This window comes from Hemicordylus capensis, chromosome 2 (genome assembly GCF_027244095.1).
Source record: "Hemicordylus capensis ecotype Gifberg chromosome 2, rHemCap1.1.pri, whole genome shotgun sequence".
Lineage (NCBI taxonomy): Eukaryota > Metazoa > Chordata > Lepidosauria > Squamata > Cordylidae > Hemicordylus > Hemicordylus capensis.
This window is the reverse complement of record NC_069658.1, coordinates 297,663,446-297,683,169: the sequence shown is the minus strand read 5'-3', so window position 1 is coordinate 297,683,169 and position 19,724 is coordinate 297,663,446. Positions and strand designations below refer to the sequence as shown.

Genomic DNA, 19,724 nt, shown 5'->3' with positions numbered 1-19,724 from the left:
AAAACCCATTCGACACACAGATGGGGGGGGTGGAAATGAGAGAGAACACTGCTCTCAGGATAACCCCCATGTAGGTAACCTCTATGGTCTAGTACCGTGGTTCCCAACCTGGAGGCCTCCTGATGTTGCTGAACTACAACTCCCATCACCTCCAGCCACAATAAATTGTAGTTGGAGCTGAAGGGAGTTGTAGTTCAGCAACATCTGGAAGCCCTCAGGTTGGGAACCCCCTTACACTACTTTTCTCTATTGAGGCATCTTCACTAATTCAGCTTGACCCAATTCCTACTGCCTTGAACGTTATGGATATAGTGATAACACACACAACCGGGAACAGGAAGAGAACTGCCTGTCACCCACCTCCGAGAAGGTAATAAGGAGGAGAGTGGGTGCTTAGCTCTCCTCCTGCTTGGGACACAACCAGGCAAAAGCTAAACCTCAGTCCATACCACCCTCTGCAATTACTGCAGGTGGCCACATACGACCTAAGTCTATCCAAGGCACAGTCCTCAATGACAGAATATACACCAGACACCACATATGAAGACCACCGAATTGATCTACTGAATTTTCAAAAAAATAAGATCAAATTGGTTTCCAGTTCTCCCATAAAACTGGCCCTAAAACCCTCCTAGTAAAGTCAGATAGCAGAACTGTGACATACACTGGGTGTGAGTAGCCACCATGAAAATCAAATCCTGTCACAGCTGGAACACAGTCAATGTCCAATTTACGCGCCACCCTATGAAGATTAGGAAGCTTTAGCTGCACACAGCCAATTGGTAACATGCTTGGCTGGAAAAGATACACATTTCCAAATTCATTTCGAGGAACCTGAAAGCAAGGAGAGAAAAAGTAAGAGTGAAAGCGGGGGAATGATGCTAATGCTTTTAAACAGAGATTGGCCTTTGCTGAGATGTCATGTTCACAACTAGTACCATTTAAAATGATAAATAATAAAAGGAAATTGGCTGCAAGTGTAAATATCTATGTTATAAGTTTACAAGAAGTCTAGTTTTTACACAATACAAAGTTTTAGAGGAAATTCTACATCTCATATTAAAAAGCTATAACTTTCTAAAAGTACCTTCTTAATTTACCTTTATTCTACATTTTTAACAACATGGCTTTTTAACAACAATACTGCTACAACTCTGTACCTGCGTCTACTTTTGTATTTTGTAGAGGTATGTGGATTTGTAAGCCACAAACAGCTTAAACGTGCTTTGACTCAGTTTAGTTGATAGTACAAATGTTTACAGTACATAACTATGGTACTGATCTCTGTACCCATCAGGGCTTCCAAGAATGACATATGGTGGCAACAGGGCAATGCAAGAGGTCTCAGGTTGCACGAGCAACCCCAAAGCATCAGCCCGCAGAATCCTCAGACCTGCACAGGTGTTGCACAAACACACTCAGATAAATCCAAAGACCTCCTTTCCTCAAAGAAGTCAAAAGTCAAAAGGCACAAAGAAGGATCCAGCACTCTGCCAAATTGTCAGGTGGTATTACATCTTAAGAAAATGACATCTTTGGCTCCATTTAAAGCTTTGCCTAGAACATTGCAAATAGTAGAATGAAGCTTAAGTTTATTTGTGTGAATGAATGTACACACACACACACGTAATCTTAAGATTACACTAAGCATATTGATCCTTAATCAAAATCAGGTTTGATGTACTGCATTTTCAAGAAGGTAATGCCAAAATGCTTCATAACAGTTTCTAGTTTTCCCATAAAATCAGTCCTTAAAAACCCCAACAGTACTCCCCCCCACACAAAAAAGTCACCAAAAAGACCAAGATTGCAGTCTTCAAGCCAGTTACTAATTTGAGTTATCCCAACTACTGCAGAAAAGTATGGTGTACACTTGCTTCTTTGGCTTTAGGACTGAATTTGAAAAGCTTGCAGGATTTACAGCCCAATCCTAGAGTTGAAGTATATGCTTAGGATTACTGCATCAGTGCAACATCACAAAAACATGATGTCGACAGACAAAAAAAAAAGATAAGATAGCAGGGGAGCTGAGCTACTTCTATTTCTTTTGATAATTTGACTTGCAAACATCACAACAGTTGAAAATTGACAAATCATTTACATCACCCCCTTTTCTTTGGCAGGGGGGGAAGAGAAGAGACTCTTGGGAGAGCATCAAGCCTCCAAATCTGTGTGTTTTGCTGAGAAAAGTGGCCATTTAAATGCACATGCTCTATTCACAACAGTCACGAGGAAGAATATGCTGAAATATAAACAAACATGCAGAAGAAAAGGCTTCAGATTCCCAAAGCATTTCTGGCCTTGCTGTGGCAACAAATGGCTTAGAATACGGTGCACTGAATGCTGTGCCAACGACTTTGTCAAAACCGATAACGTTACACTATGAGTAGGCGGCAGGCACATTGACACGTATGCTGAAATGTGGATGTTCTATTCAAAGCCTATCCATCTCACTTGCTCTTTTCTCCAGCTTACCCTTCCATCCACTGCCACAGGAGGCTGGAATTCCTCTGTCTGCCAGAGACCAAAGAGTGGCAAGTCCTTTTTGTCCCGGTTGGCAGGTTCTGCCATTCGTGCCTTCCGTGCCTGGTTGGAGTAGCCTATGACCATCTGTGCAAACACAACAGTGGAATGTATCACGCTCTACCGAGAAGCAGAATGCCAGGGTTCTTTCTGGAATTGCTCGTTTGGAACATATTAAACCTATTCTGAAAGAGCTGCACTGGTTGCCAATTTGTTTCTGGATCCAATTCAAGCTGCTGGTCATTGCCTTTAAAGCCCTTAATGGTTTGGGCCATGGATACCTGAAGGACCACCTGCTCCCAAGGGTTTGTGCCCACCCAACAGGGTCATGGGGGGGTGGGGGGGCTTTGCTCCGTGTGCCAGTGTTGAGAGAGGCTAAATTTTGTTGTGCAAGTGGGGCAGAGCCTTCTCTGTTGCCCCCAGGCTCTGGAATACTCTGCCAGTGAATGTCTGCTCTTTGACATCTGTGGCTGTTTTTTTAAAAACAACTAAATACTTTTGCATCTGTTAAGGCTTTTATGCCTTAGAGGCTGCCAGGTTTCTTAGCTTTCTTGCTTCTGTTTATCTTCTTTAATTGTTTTTTGGTGTTTTAGGGTTTTTAATGTTTAACTGATTTTTAAGTTTTAAATGTAACTTTTATGGAGTTTTGTTGTATTTTAACTTTTGTAAACCACCCTGAGACGCACTATGAAAGGCAGGATAAAAATTGAACAATAAATAAATAAATTTGCAGCTTGAAAGGCATTTGCTGCTTGCCTTCTCAACTACTGCCCTTAGCCTATGCTTAATTGGGGGGCAGGGAAGCATGGAGTAGAGAGAGTAGACAGAGAGAAATTCTTCTCCCTCTCTCACAACACTAGAACCAGGGGTCATTCCATGAAACTGAAGGCCAGGAAATTTAGGGCCAACAAGAAAAAGTACTTTTTCACAGATCACACAGAATTCTCTGCCACAGGATATGGTGATGGCCACTAGCTTGGATGGCTTTAAAAGGGGCTGAGATAAAGCCGTGGAGAACAGGTCTATCAATGGCTACTAGTCTGGTGTCTATAGGCCACCTCCAGCCTCAGAGGCAAGATCCTGCTAAATACCAGTTGCAGGGGAGCAACAGCAGGAGAGGGGACACACCCTCACCCCTTGCCTGTGGGCTTCTCAGAGGCATCTGATGGGCCATTGTGTGACACATGATGCCTTCGGCCTGATCCAGCAAGGCTGTTCTTATAATAGTTGGGTTCCAGGAAAAATCTCCTACTGATAAGCAGAGTTTTGAATAAATGAAAATAAGTACTATTCTGTCAGTCCTGACAATGGCTCTTCATAAGGGGTGCTATTTCAGTAATGTAGATGTCGGGGAACTCCTGATGAGCGAGAGAGCCACTGCAGGAGATTGGGCCAGCACTCGGGAACCTACTCTACCAGTGGGGTTGGTGTCAGTCCTTCCCAGCCATGCAGCCCTGGAGGTGGCTGCTTGTCCTGGCCAGGGAGCATCTGCCCAGCCCCCAGCCCCCCGGATAGCAGCACACTGTTGCTTGAATACGGCGAGTCGTCGCAGGATATGAGGCAACTCATGTGAGATCTCGGCCTTTCTCATGAGACTTGCCCCACCTGCCAGCGGTTATATAAACTGGAGTTGGCCAGTCCAGGAGAAGGAGCTTTGCGACTCCATTGGAGAGCTGGAGGCAGCAGTTCTCTAGGGCAGATGGCCTCAGAATTATGGCCACTGATAGAATAGCACTCCCCCAGTGGCCATAATTCTGAGGCTGTCTGGAGCCCTCTTTACAGGAGGTGGAACTTGACAACCGAGTCTGGCCACTGGCCCACCACCTGGCTCAGCGTTCCTGACACTGACTGGCAGCCACTTTCAGATAGGAGTAATTCCCTGCCCTATCTATTATAAGCGTGAAGGCAATTAATATTAAGGGCTCCGTGTTTTCTGACAACCACCACAGATGTGCAGGATTAAGCATCCTGAGATTTCCAGCTTTCATTTAAGGTTTAATAACTGAAGATGGACTTGGTGGGCTATGCTTGGTGAAAGCTGAGAAGAATTTCTGCTGGTTGGAGGATTAAACCTGAGACGTTGGGGGTTAAACCTGAGACTTTCTGCGAATAAACATGTACTCTGCCACTGAGCTATAGTAACCTAGTGCATTATATGAAGTCCTAGCAATGATCCATTTCCTCCAGCACCATCTACCTTGAATGGGAGCAAGGTCTGAATTCAGTTCTCCAGGGTCTCTCAGACACAGCCCTATCCTAACCTGGCTACCTGCTCAACTTACCTGGATTGAGCATTCGTATCCCCTCCACCCCACCACTGAGCAACAGACTCTTAACTCCAGATTACAGCTGCCGTTACCTTACCTTATAGGGCACTTCTCCAATCCTCACCACGCGAGCTTGCTTCAGCCAGGTGTCCTTGGAGTGCAGCGTATGGATACAGTCTCTGAAAAAAAGCCAAGACAGACAGCTGAACATGCATTCTCACAGTGCCCGTGTCCCATGACTTGGGTCCAAGAAATGGTGAGCAAAGGAGATAACCAACTAATGCTGCTTCGTGAACTCTTTCGCAAATACTAGTGGAAGACTTCTTACAGTGCAAACCCATAAAATATTGGGTGTTGCACTGCGGGCTAAGTAACATGGTGGATACAAAGACAAAGGCTGCAGCACATACATTCTAGTGGGCCCTAAAAAGGTCTTGGAAAAGAGCTTGCCCAAGCAAAGCAACTCACCTGGACTTCATGTCCCTTTTCTCATGCAACACTCTTTCATTAAGTTGGAAAAAGCCCTTTCATGAGGGGAAGAGGATTTCCATTAGTGGATGTCAGACCGGACATGACGCACAGCCCTACCAGTGAACATGCAAGCTTCACAAGATGAACATGGTTATAATAAATGTGCTTCTAAATAGGATTGGGGTAGGGGCTTGATATTATTATTATTATCTTTTAAAAAAAACTTTACTTGGGTACCTGTGATGGTGAATCCAATCTCTAATCATAGAATGGTATGCCGAATGAAGCCATACACACCTGAGGGATGTCTCACCTGGAGTACACAGCCTCCCCTCGGCAATATCCTAGTATAGCAGCCGTCTCAGGATAGATGGCTTCATATTTAAGGAGATGCCTTTTCAAGGCATAAAGTGGGTGATTCTTGTATTCCCCGATGGCTGTTGGAAGGGGCTGGTCTTGGAGTTTCACTAGAAACTGTGAGAACAATCCTATTAGTGAAAGGTTTCAGAATTTAATCCACACAAATATACTAATCAATTGTTGCAGAACTCTAGCCCTATCACATGTTATGTTCAATGCACATACAATCTGCGTATAGTGTATGCATATACAGATCTGTACACATTATGCTGAACACACATACAGCAGTATCCTTCCTATCTGTACCCTGCATTTGAAGTGACCTTTGCCCAGGTTCATTTTTAAAATTAACAGTCACTCATGCAAACATATGTACATGTGTACAGACACCTGAAAGCGCACACAGCATAATGTCTGAATAGGTCTTTGATAAAAGCAATGTCAGAGCCAGCTCACACACCGATATTTTTTCACATGATCAATGAGCCATGACAGTTCTATTGCAGTCAGAACTTCCATGTCACCTGATATCACCACTTCAGATGAAATTCCTTCAAATAATCAGTTCACATATTCAGCTGGGGGACATCAAGTACTGAATAAACAAGGGATGAGACCAACCATATTCGACCCGGTTCTCAGGCACATTAGTCTGGATCAAAACCTTGAGCTCTGTTAACTGAGCTATAATAGGTCAATAAATATATCATAAAACTGTTTTAATCATTTCATCCTGTTTTATAGTGTTGTATTTTTAAGGACACTGCCTAGAGATAGACATATCAGAGAGTATATAAATATGATAAACAAACTCAGGTCCTTCCACTCATGGAAGGGATCCGTCCACACATGCAAGTCTCTTTCTTTTATCGAGAGACTTCCGTTCACAGAACTCTAAGGATAGAGCCATCTATCTAAGGATAGATCCAACCCATTTTGTTGCAAACAGAGAATTTAAGAAGCCAAGCATTCATTTTAAGTCAGGGCTTAAAATGAACCCAGACCAAGTCTGGAATTAGGGTTCAGTGTCAGGACTCAGCCAAATAAATGGTTTATTGTAGCACCTTTTCCCAGACCCTGTTACTCCTTGTACTGGATGACAACGAAGACAACGACAACATCTCTGGCTCACTGTATGAGAGACCACTTCTACTTCTACTAGTTGTTGTTGTGGCTGTGTTTCTTTTTAATTTCGTGAGCCCTCTTGGGACAGGGAAGCACCTTCTCATTTCTTTTGCTATATAAACCACTTTGCAAATCTTTCACTGAACAACAGTATATAAATATTCCCAATAATTATACATAAATAAATAAAAATTATTATTATAAACAGTAGTGAAACCAGTTCAGCAAAAATCCAGAATGCTCCTGACCAATATCTTGAATTTCATTTTTAATTGAAGAGCAATATATACATTTTTCAAATAAATAAATAAATCTTCTCATGTCATCATCATACTTTATTTATGGTCTTTGACCAAAAGAGAAATAAAAATCTTTACATAGATAAGAAGAAAAATATTAATAGAAAATCAATTACACATAAACCCCATGTACACTTGCATATTTAAAGACCGAACAGGACCAAAACAAAAAAAACCCTCAACCCTGCAAAACTATTAGATGATGAGGGAGGACTGAGCCAGCCAGGAGTCATATCTGCCCATGGGGAAAACACCCACTAATTCCATTCTACATACCTCTACATCTTCTTTTTTCTCTCGTTCCACAAAAGGACTTCTATATGGCTCCAAAGTATCCTCCCACCACTGGGCATCCACACGACATTTCCTCGTTGAGGTCATCCATGCAGAATCATACCTTTGTGTTACGTCCTTCACACAGCCTTCATTGTCAATACCAATGATGTAGCAGACTGGCTTTGTGGCATATTTGAAGCAAAGCAGAGGCTGCCCTACAGTGCCACGAACACAGTCCACACACACCCATTTATCTTCCCGTTCAAGGAAAACCTCCACCCACTGGTCTGTGCCTCTCTCTTTAACTGGCTCTTGCTCTCCATCACCATCATCACTAGAGATGATTTTGTTCCTTTTCTTTGAAGGGTTTGAAGAACTTGGGGTTGCTACTTTCTCAACAGTCTTTACTTTTTTGGATACTTTTGGCATTGAAGGTGTAGATTTTTGCCTGTTGTTAACAGCTCCTCTTGCTTTAGAGGTTCCCAGGGACAACCTCTGCTTCCTACGGGGAGTCTCAAAGTCCTCATCAGAGATATTACTATCATCCTCATCTTCCTCTGAAGCCAGGAATTCAGAGTCGCTGCCATCATCACTCCCACTCTCCTCTTTATACGACACTTTTGAGGCCACTCTTCGTTGGCGGTCATTTTTGGGCTTCCCCAGCCCTTCTTTTCCCCTCAGTTTGCTCTCACCATCACCAGATGCCTTTTGTTTCCGAGCATCCTTAGGTTCCGTAGATTTATTTATTGTCCTTTGGGCTCCAGAAGGGCTTGCTTTCTTGTCAGCTTCTTCGCTCCTTGATACAATCTTTGCTTGGTCTGTCTCTTGCTTGCTCTTAAGCCCTGTGCATTTTCTCGATGCAACTTTAGGCTTTTTGGAAGAGCCACCTGACTTGTCAGAAACTATAGTGACCGAGCGTTTCTTGGAGGAGGGCTTTCCCTAGAACAAACAAAGGGACTGTGAATTTTCAACAGATAAAAGGCAATTTGGTAAATGTCCTTTCACTTCATGGCATTACCCATTCATGGCAGATAAAACAAAAACTCCATATTGCTCCATTAAGTTCAAGCTTACATGCCATCAGCTTGATGGGGAGCTGTTATGCTCTGAACTGGCTGCTCTGTACATTCATCATTTGGAAGGAAGCATCCACAACTCCACGTGCACTACAGTGGACACATGGGGACCCTAGACCTTTGAGTTTCACCACTCCAGCTCTGTGAGCACCTCTCTATGTACACAGACAAGTGACCACATGTGCATCCAAGGCCCTTGGCAGTAAAGGACTGTGGGATGGGCTCATGCTTTCTCTCCCCTCTATAGAATGACAAGGGCTAGAAATTTGCTTTCAAAGATAGATAGATAGGAAAATAAATATATTTAATAACACATTTTTTAATTTTAAATTATATTGTTTTATACTATATTAAAGATTATAACTGTATAATAAATATTATATTACAACAACAGAAAGTTATAACTAACATAATGCCATACCAGGTTCCAGAGATCACATTATATGCAGAACAGCAGCAGCCCTGCCATTGCCTGTCCCTCCTTTATGGGCTCTAGTCATGTCCATCCATCATCAATTGCCCCCGGCCACTTCCTGCCCCTCCCCCTGCAATTCTGCAAACACTTGGGCACCAATTGTAGAATAAACCATTTAAGTGGAACAAATACATGCCAAAGAAGTCACAGATACAAACATAGTACCATGCTAGATAATTCATTCCAAGTCTACATTGTTTCCTTTCTCTTAGGGCAGACTATAAGTTCTCTTTGTATACAAGATCTTTAAAGACCGTCCTCTGCCAAGGCTTGGGGGCAGACTTTATCTACTGTTCTTAGTGAAACCTTCTCCATCTAGGTTGGCTGAGTGCTACAAGAACAAGCCAAAGCAAGTCTCAGACTTGCATAAGTCCCTGCTTCTGCTTTCACTATCAACTAAACCAGTTTCCAATTACGTACACACCACAGTTTGCTATCCTGGTTTGTCACCCAACTAGCATTAGAACAAATTCATACATAATGGGAAATTGTGGCTTTGTGAAAGGTAGAAATAGAACTTTTCACTCTCCCTTCTTGGGTGCAAAGGTGAGGGGAAGCATGCAAGCCCAAGGCGGATAATGGCTCATTCGGAATAATTAAAACCATGATTTTAGTTAAGGTGCCCTTGGGTACCCAGATGCTGGGACTACAATGGCCTTTGGCCACTGTGGTCAGGGACAATGGGAGTTGTAATCCAGCATCTGGGGGCCCAAGGTTGGGAACCCCTGGTTTAGATGATTTTCTGAACCAGGTCTCACTGTCCTGGAAAGGTTCATGATTTAATAGTGCAATCTTAAGCCTGCCATTTGGAAACAAACTCCCAACGAAATCACTTGCAAGTAAACATTGTAGCACTGGGATATGAAAGAGAGAGAGATTGGAAAACTTTTAATTAAAGAATACTTTCTCTTTTTTAAAAAAAACTGAACATATTTGCCCATAATGCTTTTAACTACCCACCATTTGGGAGGTACAGCTGTAAGGTTTCATTCTTACCTTTTCTGCTGGCTGTTTCAGAGGAATGGGTTGTAGAGACAACACAAGCCGACACATTAGCTGCAAGGCTCGGAGAATAAGTAAAAATATCTATTTACAAAAGACAAAAACCAAAACAAATAATTAGTCCAGAATCTGAGTTCTTGTTGGGGTGGGGGAGGGAGGTGGCGTTTCTCAACTCATTTTTAACTTTTTCTATCCACAGAATGATTTTTGCAAAAGTTATTTCTAGACTAAATGGAACTAAAAGTAATAAGAATAGCACTTTCCCTAGCAAATGCATATTTGAAACCTGGACCCCCTTTACATATGCCTCAAGTGGTATGGGTGCTTCCTCTTAAAGTTACGACTCTTTTCTATCTAGCTGGAGGAGAACCACCATTCCTATTCACCCAGTACAGCGTTTTCCCCGTGGCTGTGGACAGCAGCTGACATTCTGTGGAGAGTAATGTGGGCAGTTCTCAACTTGCCCACACTGCTCCAGGCAGCGAAAACGGCAACTGTTGTGTCGCACAAGCACTCTTGAGCTAATATGCAGTATGTAAGTTTGAGCAACTACACTTCCATGGAGCTACAGCCATCATCTCCAGTGGCCATAGCGCTGTGGAAGTGCTATGGCCACTTCTACATTGGCACAATTTTGTGTATTCCCACAAAGAGTGCTCTTGTGCAATGCCACAGGCACTGTTTTAGACACCCACCACAGCATAGGCGTATGTCGGCAGGGTTTCCCATATCATTTTTAGACTGAGAGCCACATTTGTACAGGAAATCATCTTCCAGTTCCTTTTGCTATGTAAACCACTTTGAAAATGTGTTTGTTGAAAAGCAGTATATAAATATACTTCTTTTAATAATATCTGTTGTGTTTTCCTCGTATTGTGATAAGAAAAGCTATCACTTACATGCACCAATTCTTCATCATTCCGTGCAGCATAGAGCGCAAAGCGCCTTCCTAAGGTGGACTGCCAAGTTTCTTCATTGTCAGAAAGCTCACTGTTGACAGTGAAGGTTGCAACAAACCTTGAAATAAAACAAACAGTGTTCTTTTCTTCCACTGCCCTGGCCCGTCTTAGTATTTCATTCCCATCTTTTTGTCCCAGTATCATTCTACTGTTAATTCCTCCCACTTCACATGATCGGCTGCCACTGACAAAGGTTGGAAATCACACAGCATGATGACATCATGACATGGATGTCGTAGGAGAGCTTCTCTCTCTCTACAGGTCCCTACGCCTGTAGTAAATTTGGTTCAAATTGGTTAGGTGATTCACAAGTTATCCCAGTTACACCTCAAACATTCATGTGCCCACCATCTTGAATCAGAGTGGATAGCATAATCATAAACTATGTCATTGAGGTGTCCCTATGTGTCCCTACAACTGTACCAAATTTGGTTCAAATTGGTTAGACGGTCCACGTTAGCCCACTTGGGCCTCAAATGTTAAGACATCTGCCATCTTGAATCAGGGTGGGTGACATCATTACAAACTACACCAATGAAGCATAGTCATTATATGTGTCCCTACAGCTGCAGCAAATTTGTTTCAAATTGGTTAGGCAGCCCATAAGTTATCCCACTTGCGCCTCAAAACGTTTACACGGCCACCATCTTGAATCAGGGTGGATGACATCATCACAAACTATGCCACTGAGGTGTCCCTATGTGTTCCTACAATTGTGCGCAATTTAGTTCATAATGGCTCTAGGAATTGCAAAGCTGATAGGCGGAAGATACACACTCACACACACAGAATGCCGGGTGATCTCATAAGCTTACTTTCCTTAAGGAAAGTAGGCTAAACAGGATAGATCACCTAATCAACCAACAATTCTTTATATCACAGCAAAAAAAAAATTGTTGTAAAATGTCTTGAGCATTAAAAATATCCATATCTACACTATAATCCACCAACATTAGATGCAGTCAGTAATAATTGTTACCTCTACAATCTACAGTTCATACTTCACCAGAGAATCTTAACTGCACCCTCATATGAATATGTCACCAATCAATGTTTTATTAGTGTCATTGAGCAAATAAGAGCACTTTGAATTTTGATAATTATGCAGACATTATGATCAAATGTACATCCAGTACTGCCAGGGAAGATATCTTAATCTTGAGGGTGCTACATTTATGACAATAAACCTTGCTTCTCACTCATCGTACGCCCAAAGCAAAAATTATTATTATTATTTATTATTTGCATTTATATCCCACTCTTCCTCCAAGGAGCCCAGAACAGTGTACTACATACTTAAGTTTCTCCTCACAACAACCCTGTGAAATAGGTTAGGCTGAGAGAGAAGTGACTGGCCCAGAGTCACCCATCTAGTCTCATGGCTGAATGGGGATTTGAACTCAGGTCTCCCTGGTCCTAGTCCAGCACTCTAACCACTACACCATGCTGTTGAGAAGGCTAAAGAGAAAGATCTTTACCATTTCACAAGGTTTGAGAGGTACAGGGAGTCTACACGACCTGCAGGCACTTTAGTAAAGTAGGTGGGGATGATAGAAAGGCCAATAGCTTGGAGATCTGGTTCAAGGCAGATTGTGTTCCGAAAGAAAGCATTTGCTAACAAGCACAACAAGTGAACCTGTGAAGAAAAGAGATTCCAAGAAAGAATGCAACAATAGATTTAGGTTACACAGTGCTCTCCATTTTCATTTTCAAGCCAAACTCTGGTCAAATTTCATGCTGGTGACAGTAACACAACTCTTATTAGCCACCTACTCTTTCCAGATCAGTCCCTGCTTCAGGTACCTTTGGTGTAAGGCAAGAGCACTGGCTGCTCAGCCTCTCTGGCCCACCTGCCAGCCCAAAGGAAAGCACTGGGGCTGGAATGTGAAGCATGGAGATGGCTCCACACAGCTGCCCTCTCCGGTAACAGGCCGGCCTGCCCACCTGCTGGCCAAATGGCAGGCCAGCGAGTGGGGGGGGGGAGCAGGAGAACTAGAGATGCAGATGCAGATGCTCTGCACCCAGCTCAGCTAGTTTGGTTTATTGTTTAAACATACTGGGCAAAAATCCGGTCTAAATTAGTCATAAATGGGAATCAAATGAGATACAACTGACTTATTTCAATGGAGCTTAGCTGTGACTAATTTTGTCTGTATCCTGCCCAATGTTTTAACTTATTTATTTACTTAGTATGGTTTAAACACTATAATTTTTTTAAATTGTTTGTATGCCGCTATGAGTGTAGGAAAAGGAGCACATCAATGCTTTCAGCCAGGGCTACACAACATCGGTACTCCAGCTGTTTTTGGACTCCAGCTAGTCCAGTGGTGGCCAACGGTCAGGCATTGTGGGAGTTGTAGTCTAACATCTGCAGGAGAGCCAAAGATGTGCAGCTCTGCTTTAAACAAACAAATAAGCAGATGCAGCCCAATAGGATGATACTAAAATTTCAATAGAACCCTATGCTAAAGAGGAAAACAATCCTTTGGGTGACATTGTCATGCTGATAGTTTTGTTTGTTTGTTCATATTATCAACTATAGAATTCTCATAGCCGAGAAGCAGGATATAAATAAATTACATGAATTATATGCTAATTTAAACACACACACACACACACACACACACACACACACACACACACACACACTTTTTTAACCCACCTGAATGACTTGGCAAATGTATAGCTCTCTCTCCCTAATAACAATGTGTTGAACTGGAAATATTAATATGCCCGGATTTATTTATTTGATTTCTATGACACCCTTTCAAAAATGGCTCAGGGCGGTTTACACAGAGAAATAATAAATAATTAAGATTTCAATAAAATACCCCTAGCAGGCAGTGAAGTCACCTTAAGTAGTGCAGCAGGGAAATGATTGACTAAGAAGCAGAAGGTTGCCAGTTCAAATCCCTGCTGGAACTATATTGGACAGGAATATAGGAAGATGATGAAAGGCACCATCTCATACTGTACGGGAGGAGGCAATGGTAAACCCCTCCTGTATTCTACCAAAGAAAACCACAGGGCTCTGTGGGTGCCAGGAGTTGAAATTGACTTGACGGCACACTTTACCTTTACCAAGAAGTAGCATATGTAACAGGACAAACTTAAGACTTTAGGAAGCTCAGCCCTTGAGATCTCTTATCTTCCTTTAACATACTACCATTACAACAGCTTACCTTGTGCATATCTTCATGAACTTCCTTGTTGAAGCGTTTCATCATTCTACGGAGATACGTCTCAAACTCAGATTGCCTTTTCTCTCTGCAAGAAGCCCCCATACAAGTCAATCATGTAGCCTTGTTCCTGGGAGCTTCCTTTCCAGATTTGGAGCAGAGCTCTTGATCTTGTGTTTTGTGAAGTATGGCTTCAGATGCTTATATAAGGCTATGTACTCTATCTGTGCTACTGGTTCTGTGAATTTGTTTTATTTTAAGATACTTATTGCCTGCTTTTCTAGGCTCTAAGCGGCTCAAAATAAAGAACAATCCATTACAATTATTTTTCAAATTATAACTGAAAATATAAATTAATTATATTTCAAAGTCTGGTAGCCACAAGAAAAGCTCCCGACTCTAGAAGCAACCACTCCTCTCTGATGATGGGGGCATCTGCAACAAAGCTTGAACAGAAGATCTTGAACCAGTAGTGGACAGTGAGGGTATGGCAAATAAGGATGTGCACAACCTTTTAAGGGCCTCCAAACTGGTTTGAGCAACCGGCTGTTCAGCCAGTTCGAAGGCGGGTGTGTGTGTGTGTTGCACTTTAAGGGCGGGGGAGGGTGCACTTTCCCTCCACTTTCCCCCCGCTGGTGCTCTGTTTTTCAAGGCTCGCGTACCTCCCTGCCACCCCGTCCCCTTTGCCCAGAAGTACCAGGCACGCGTGTGACCAATGGGCGCATGTGTGTATATGTCGCGAGCGTGATGTGCATGCGCACCCGGTACTTCCGGGCAAAGAGGACAGGGTGGCAGGGACGTATGCTGCTGCCACAAAAGAGCGAAAAATGGAGCACCAGTGGAAGGCGAAGCAGAGGGAGGGGTGTGCACCCTCCCCCACCTTTAAAGTGCACCCCCCGCCTTCGAACCACCCCTGCCCACTTCTGTGCACATCCCTAGTGGGAATACAACTTTAAATGGCAGCATACTTACCCACCGCCAGCACCCAGTATGCCCTACACAGCAGTGTTACACACCCCTGCATCCTGTGGGGTGGCTGCCCCACCCCACTGCTCAGTTAGCCTCTGCTCATGTGCTACTGTCTTGAATGTGGGGCTTTTTTCATCCATGTGGTACAGCAAATCCAAAATCATAAGTCATCCATGAAGGTTTCCTGAATGCTAAACTCTCAGACCTAAACTTACCGTCTTTCTCTTTTCTTTGCCTGCTCTGGTGTCTCAATTTCTATCTCAACTGTTTTGTTGGGTATCGCTGGCTCTGGAAGCAGAACAACATCTTTCAACATCTCTATTTCAGGCTCATGAAATTCTGAAAGTGAAAGATAAGATGTAGCTTTTCAGGGGGGAAATCCATGTATAATCCAAAGCTGAGAAGTCTATATCCCTATTCACACATTATGTTCCAACAATCGTACAATGAGTGTACAGTTTAGACAGACACAGTTCTGCACACAGATAGTTATTCACATGTTATGTCAAACACAGGCACAGCAGTATACTTCCTATCTGTACCATGAATTTGAAGGGCCTGTACACATGCTCACTTAAAATGAACACAAGTACAGTCACACAAAAATATGTAAAATGCATGCTTACAACATAATGTCTGAATAGGGCTTATATAATTCTGTTTAGCCTGCTTCAAACTTATGTGTTAACATAATTTATATGAATATCAGCTGAACTATAATAAAGCCTGGATGATTCAGTATGAGAAAAAGCTCAAAGAAGATAAACTGATACAATTAATGACAAACAACAATGATTTATAAAGCAGAAAATGAAAAATGTGTTACCTTCCACATCTTCCCACTCATCCTCACTTTCATCATCGTCTTCAACCCTGTCATCCTCTTCCTCCTCTTTCTTTTTAATAGCCAATTCTCTTTTTTCATGTCTCTCCTCCTTTAAAGGAGTGTTCTGCAAACTTCTGTAGAGAATGCAAAAAGAAACAAATATGTGCCTAGTTTTTTTTTAGGAGACCAGCCACCACACTAAAGGGAGCCCCTGAAACACAGTTTTCAGTATCAGAGACTGCAGATCTGATCTCCCCAACAGACAACTAACCACATAAAACATAGTATGTTATTTTTAAAGCAATGGGAAAAGGTAAAATTGTTTTTCCCCCCCAGTACAAAGCAGAAGTTTAAGACTTGACTCAACATGGGCCTCCACACAGAGATCCCTGGAACCACTCACATTGCTTATATAAAGGGCTCAGAAATATGAAACCACCTGCAAAACTGGGGCATGCCAGAGTCACGTGTATCTGTATCTGTGAAGGATATAGGAAAGAGAATGGCTTGTTTCTGCCCTTTTGCATGAAGTTAAGTTGAAGTACCAGGACTGAGTTGATTAATTAATTCACATGAAACATAAATTTCAATGGAACTGGCACTCAGTCCTCAAGAAACTACAGTGCAACACAGATAAGAAAAACATGGTAGTGTTGCATGACCCCACACATGTATACATCAGTGTTCCCTCTAACAGGGAATCCCAGATGTTGTTGACTACAACTCCCAGAATCGCCAAGCAAAAGTAATTGCAGATGGGGATTCTGGGAGTTGTAGTCAACATCTAAGAGTAAACTAAGAGTAAACTAAGAGTAGAAAAGAACACTGGCCTAGGGTATGCCAGGTCTTCCTGCCGTTTTTATTATTTATTCATTCTGTCCTTTTGCATGACTGCCCTTCCCAAAATGGCTCAGGGTGGTTTACATTAAAATCAAAAACACATAATAAAACAATTAAAATAAAACACACACATTTAAACCAAAATTAAAATTAGATATCATTAAAAGCCAGACTAAAAATATGGGTTTTTAAGGCTCTGCTGAAGGCCTCCAAGGAAGACAATCCTCTCATAGCCACAGGCAGCGCATTCCACAACCTAGGGCCGACAACTGAGAAGGCCCATTTGCAGGTTACCACCAGATGAACCAGTGGCACCCAAATACGGACCCCTCCTGAGGATCTTAATGAGTGGTGGGGATCTTTTAGAGAGATGCACTCTCTCAGGTAACCCGGACCTAAGTCATTCAGGGCTTTAAAAGGTAATAACCAGCACTTTGCACTTTTCCTGGAAACATATCAGCAGCCAGTGCAACTGTTTAAGAACAGGTAGAATGTGGCCTCTCCAAGATAACCCCAGAGACCAATCTGGCTGACGCATTTTTGACTAGCTGATGTTTCCAAAATACATACAGAGGCAGCCCTACACAGAGCGCATTGCAGTAGTCCAACCTGGAGGTTACCATCTGGTGTACCACCATTTTCAGGTCATTCTCCTCAAGGAATTAGCAGAGCTGTCAAATCAATTGCAGCTGGTAAAAAGCACTCCAGGCCACAGCCTCAGCCTATGGCAGCAGGGTGAGACCCGATTCCAAGAGCACACCCAAACTACAAACTTGTACTTTCTGGGGGATTTGCCCTAAATCCCATACAAGAGAATTATGTGAAAGTGAAGGGAAGCAAGAATGTTTAATTAGGATTCAGGAAAACAAGTAATAGCTCTCTATGAAGACTATACATTCATTCACCTGCATTTCCCGCCCTTTTTACAGATCCCTTTACTTTCTACACCTCTACTCTTTTCCACTTTCACTTTTGATATTGTTGCTTTCTGCCTTGAATTTCCACAGGACGGGCGATGGACATTCCCCTCACAGTCTTTTTCCTTCTTTTTTTCTGATTTGACTTCGGGCAGCCTTTTTTTCTTGTTGGGTTTTTCCTCTTCGAAATCATCTGTATCAAATAAAAAAAGAATAGATATTCGTGGTTTAACATCTTTGCCAGCCTCCAAAAGAGCTCTTAAGACACATTTTTTAAGCCAGGCTTTTAGTAATCTCTGAATGTTTTTAAAAATTGCTGTTTTTAATAGTTTGTTTTATTTTGTTTTTCTTGTGTTTGTTTTTGTGAACCGCCTAGAGCCTTCTGGAGTCAGGTGGTATACAAATTAAATGAATGAATAAGATGTCAAATATTAGGAGAGAGAAAATACTCAACTAATAAAAATCATGCACAGTGGTGATGAGGCAAAACTGTACTTGTTCTCACCATTCTGATAGGTAAACCAGTCAGAGCAGGGTAGGCCAGAGGCAGGACAGAAACCGGTTCCACCTTAACACCTCACATGCAGACAAGTACAGTGCACTCACTATTTTCAGTACATTATCTGGTGGAGAGCTTCCTGTCATGCAGGTGATAGTAAACACCTGGTCTATGCCAACAGGCAAAGAATTGTTCATTATGTAAAACAGAGTCACTGTTTTGAAATATCTAAGAGCATTTATACAGTGCTGGCCCACAAGAATGTTTTGCCTTCAGTTCTCTTAGAGGGCAGATATTGCAAAGTTCCCTATGGGGAAAGACTCTGCTCTTGCGACACAGGTGCTGTTGAATCAGTAGCCCATGTACTTTTATATTGCCCTTACTATCATGATAGTCAAGCCACCTAATGGAGCAGTGGGGAAATGACTTGATTAGCAAGCCAGAGGTTACCAGTTCACATCTCCACTGGTATGTTTCCCAGACTATGGGAAACACCCATATCGGGCAGCAGTGATATAGGAAGATGCTGAAAGGCATCATCTCAAACTGCGTGGGAGGAGGCAAAGGTAAACCCCTCCTGTATTCTACGACGAAAGACAACCACAGGCTCTGTGGTCGCCAGGAGTCGACACCGACTCGACGGCACACTTTACGTTTACCATAATAGTCACGTGGTAACTTTATTTCTTCCATTATTGACAAATTTCCTGGCAGATCTGAGGAGTTTTATAGCACTTTGCTTTTATCATATCATGATTGGTTAATGCTATTTGCATTTGCAGAAGGACTCAGTCTCAAATTGTGCTTACCCTCAGCCATTATGTTACACTATGTTATCAGTGTTCCCTCTAAAGTGTGCACATGTGCGTGCACTCACAAGTTTTTTGATATCTGCTCAGTTAATTTTAGATCCCACTCAGGTTTAATCAGGAAGATCCCACTCTGAATGCAGTGCACATACACTGCCTTGACACTGCCGCTCGGAACAAAACTCATTCCGCACACAGATGAAAAAAATTAGAGAACACACTAAATGTTATCATATATGTTTATGTATTTATGAACATTTTGAGGTGACTTGGATTGTTTTACTCTGAGCCATGCTTTTATTCTTATCTGTTTTTATGAGTAAGTCTAAGTTATCCTGAACTATGTTTTATGTCTGATTCTTTCGTATCAATGTCTTACCTTGAGCCATGCTTTTCTTATGGTTTTCTTTGCAGCAAGGTGTATGTGTGTGTGTGTTCTAGTTCCCTTTGCATCAGCATGTGGAAGGCATTCTGTATTTGCTGGTCAATAGACTGTAATAAAAATCTATTCTATTCTTCATAAAGGAGGGAGCATTTCATCATAGCAGCTTAATAGTCTGTTTTTTCTCTACACTGTGCTGGTTTAGAGCATCACATGTTGGTGGCACTTTCTGCTCAAAAAATAAAGATGAAACTGTGCAGAACATCCTATATCAGGCATTTGTTATCATTTGAGAATCAAGGCTGGCCATATAGGTGACACAGAGCTTTTTCAAGCACAAGCAACATTGATTCCTGCAGTGTGAAACTTTCTTAGGATCAGTGAAAGCAAGAAACTCTTTATTTTTACATGCCATAGCAAATGTCCTTTTCTTTCTTTTCCATAGAAGGTACTTATTTAATCACACCTTG

The 19,724-nt window shown here is 42.3% G+C and overlaps 1 protein-coding gene across 7 annotated transcripts in view; it reads right to left on the bottom strand.

Moving 5' to 3' along the window:
* Positions 1-19,724, bottom strand: part of XPC (XPC complex subunit, DNA damage recognition and repair factor) — a 36,814-nt gene that overhangs the window by 13,416 nt on the left and 3,674 nt on the right. For 6 of the 7 annotated variants that reach the window (XM_053296006.1, XM_053296009.1, XM_053296008.1 and 3 more), the window contains 12 exons: positions 17,553-17,757; positions 15,808-15,941; positions 15,197-15,320; positions 14,016-14,100; positions 12,312-12,469; positions 10,774-10,891; positions 9,869-9,958; positions 7,322-8,260; positions 5,575-5,735; positions 4,888-4,969; positions 2,476-2,610; positions 665-834 (listed from right to left, as the gene is read on the bottom strand). In XM_053296006.1, coding sequence (XP_053151981.1) covers positions 665-834; positions 2,476-2,610; positions 4,888-4,969; positions 5,575-5,735; positions 7,322-8,260; positions 9,869-9,958; positions 10,774-10,891; positions 12,312-12,469; positions 14,016-14,100; positions 15,197-15,320; positions 15,808-15,941; positions 17,553-17,757 — 2,401 coding nt within the window. Of the gene's footprint in view, positions 1-664; positions 835-2,475; positions 2,611-4,887; positions 4,970-5,574; positions 5,736-7,321; positions 8,261-9,868; positions 9,959-10,773; positions 10,892-12,311; positions 12,470-14,015; positions 14,101-15,196; positions 15,321-15,807; positions 15,942-17,552; positions 17,758-19,251; positions 19,448-19,724 lie in introns of those variants that run through there. The other variant, XM_053296010.1, reaches the window with a different exon arrangement.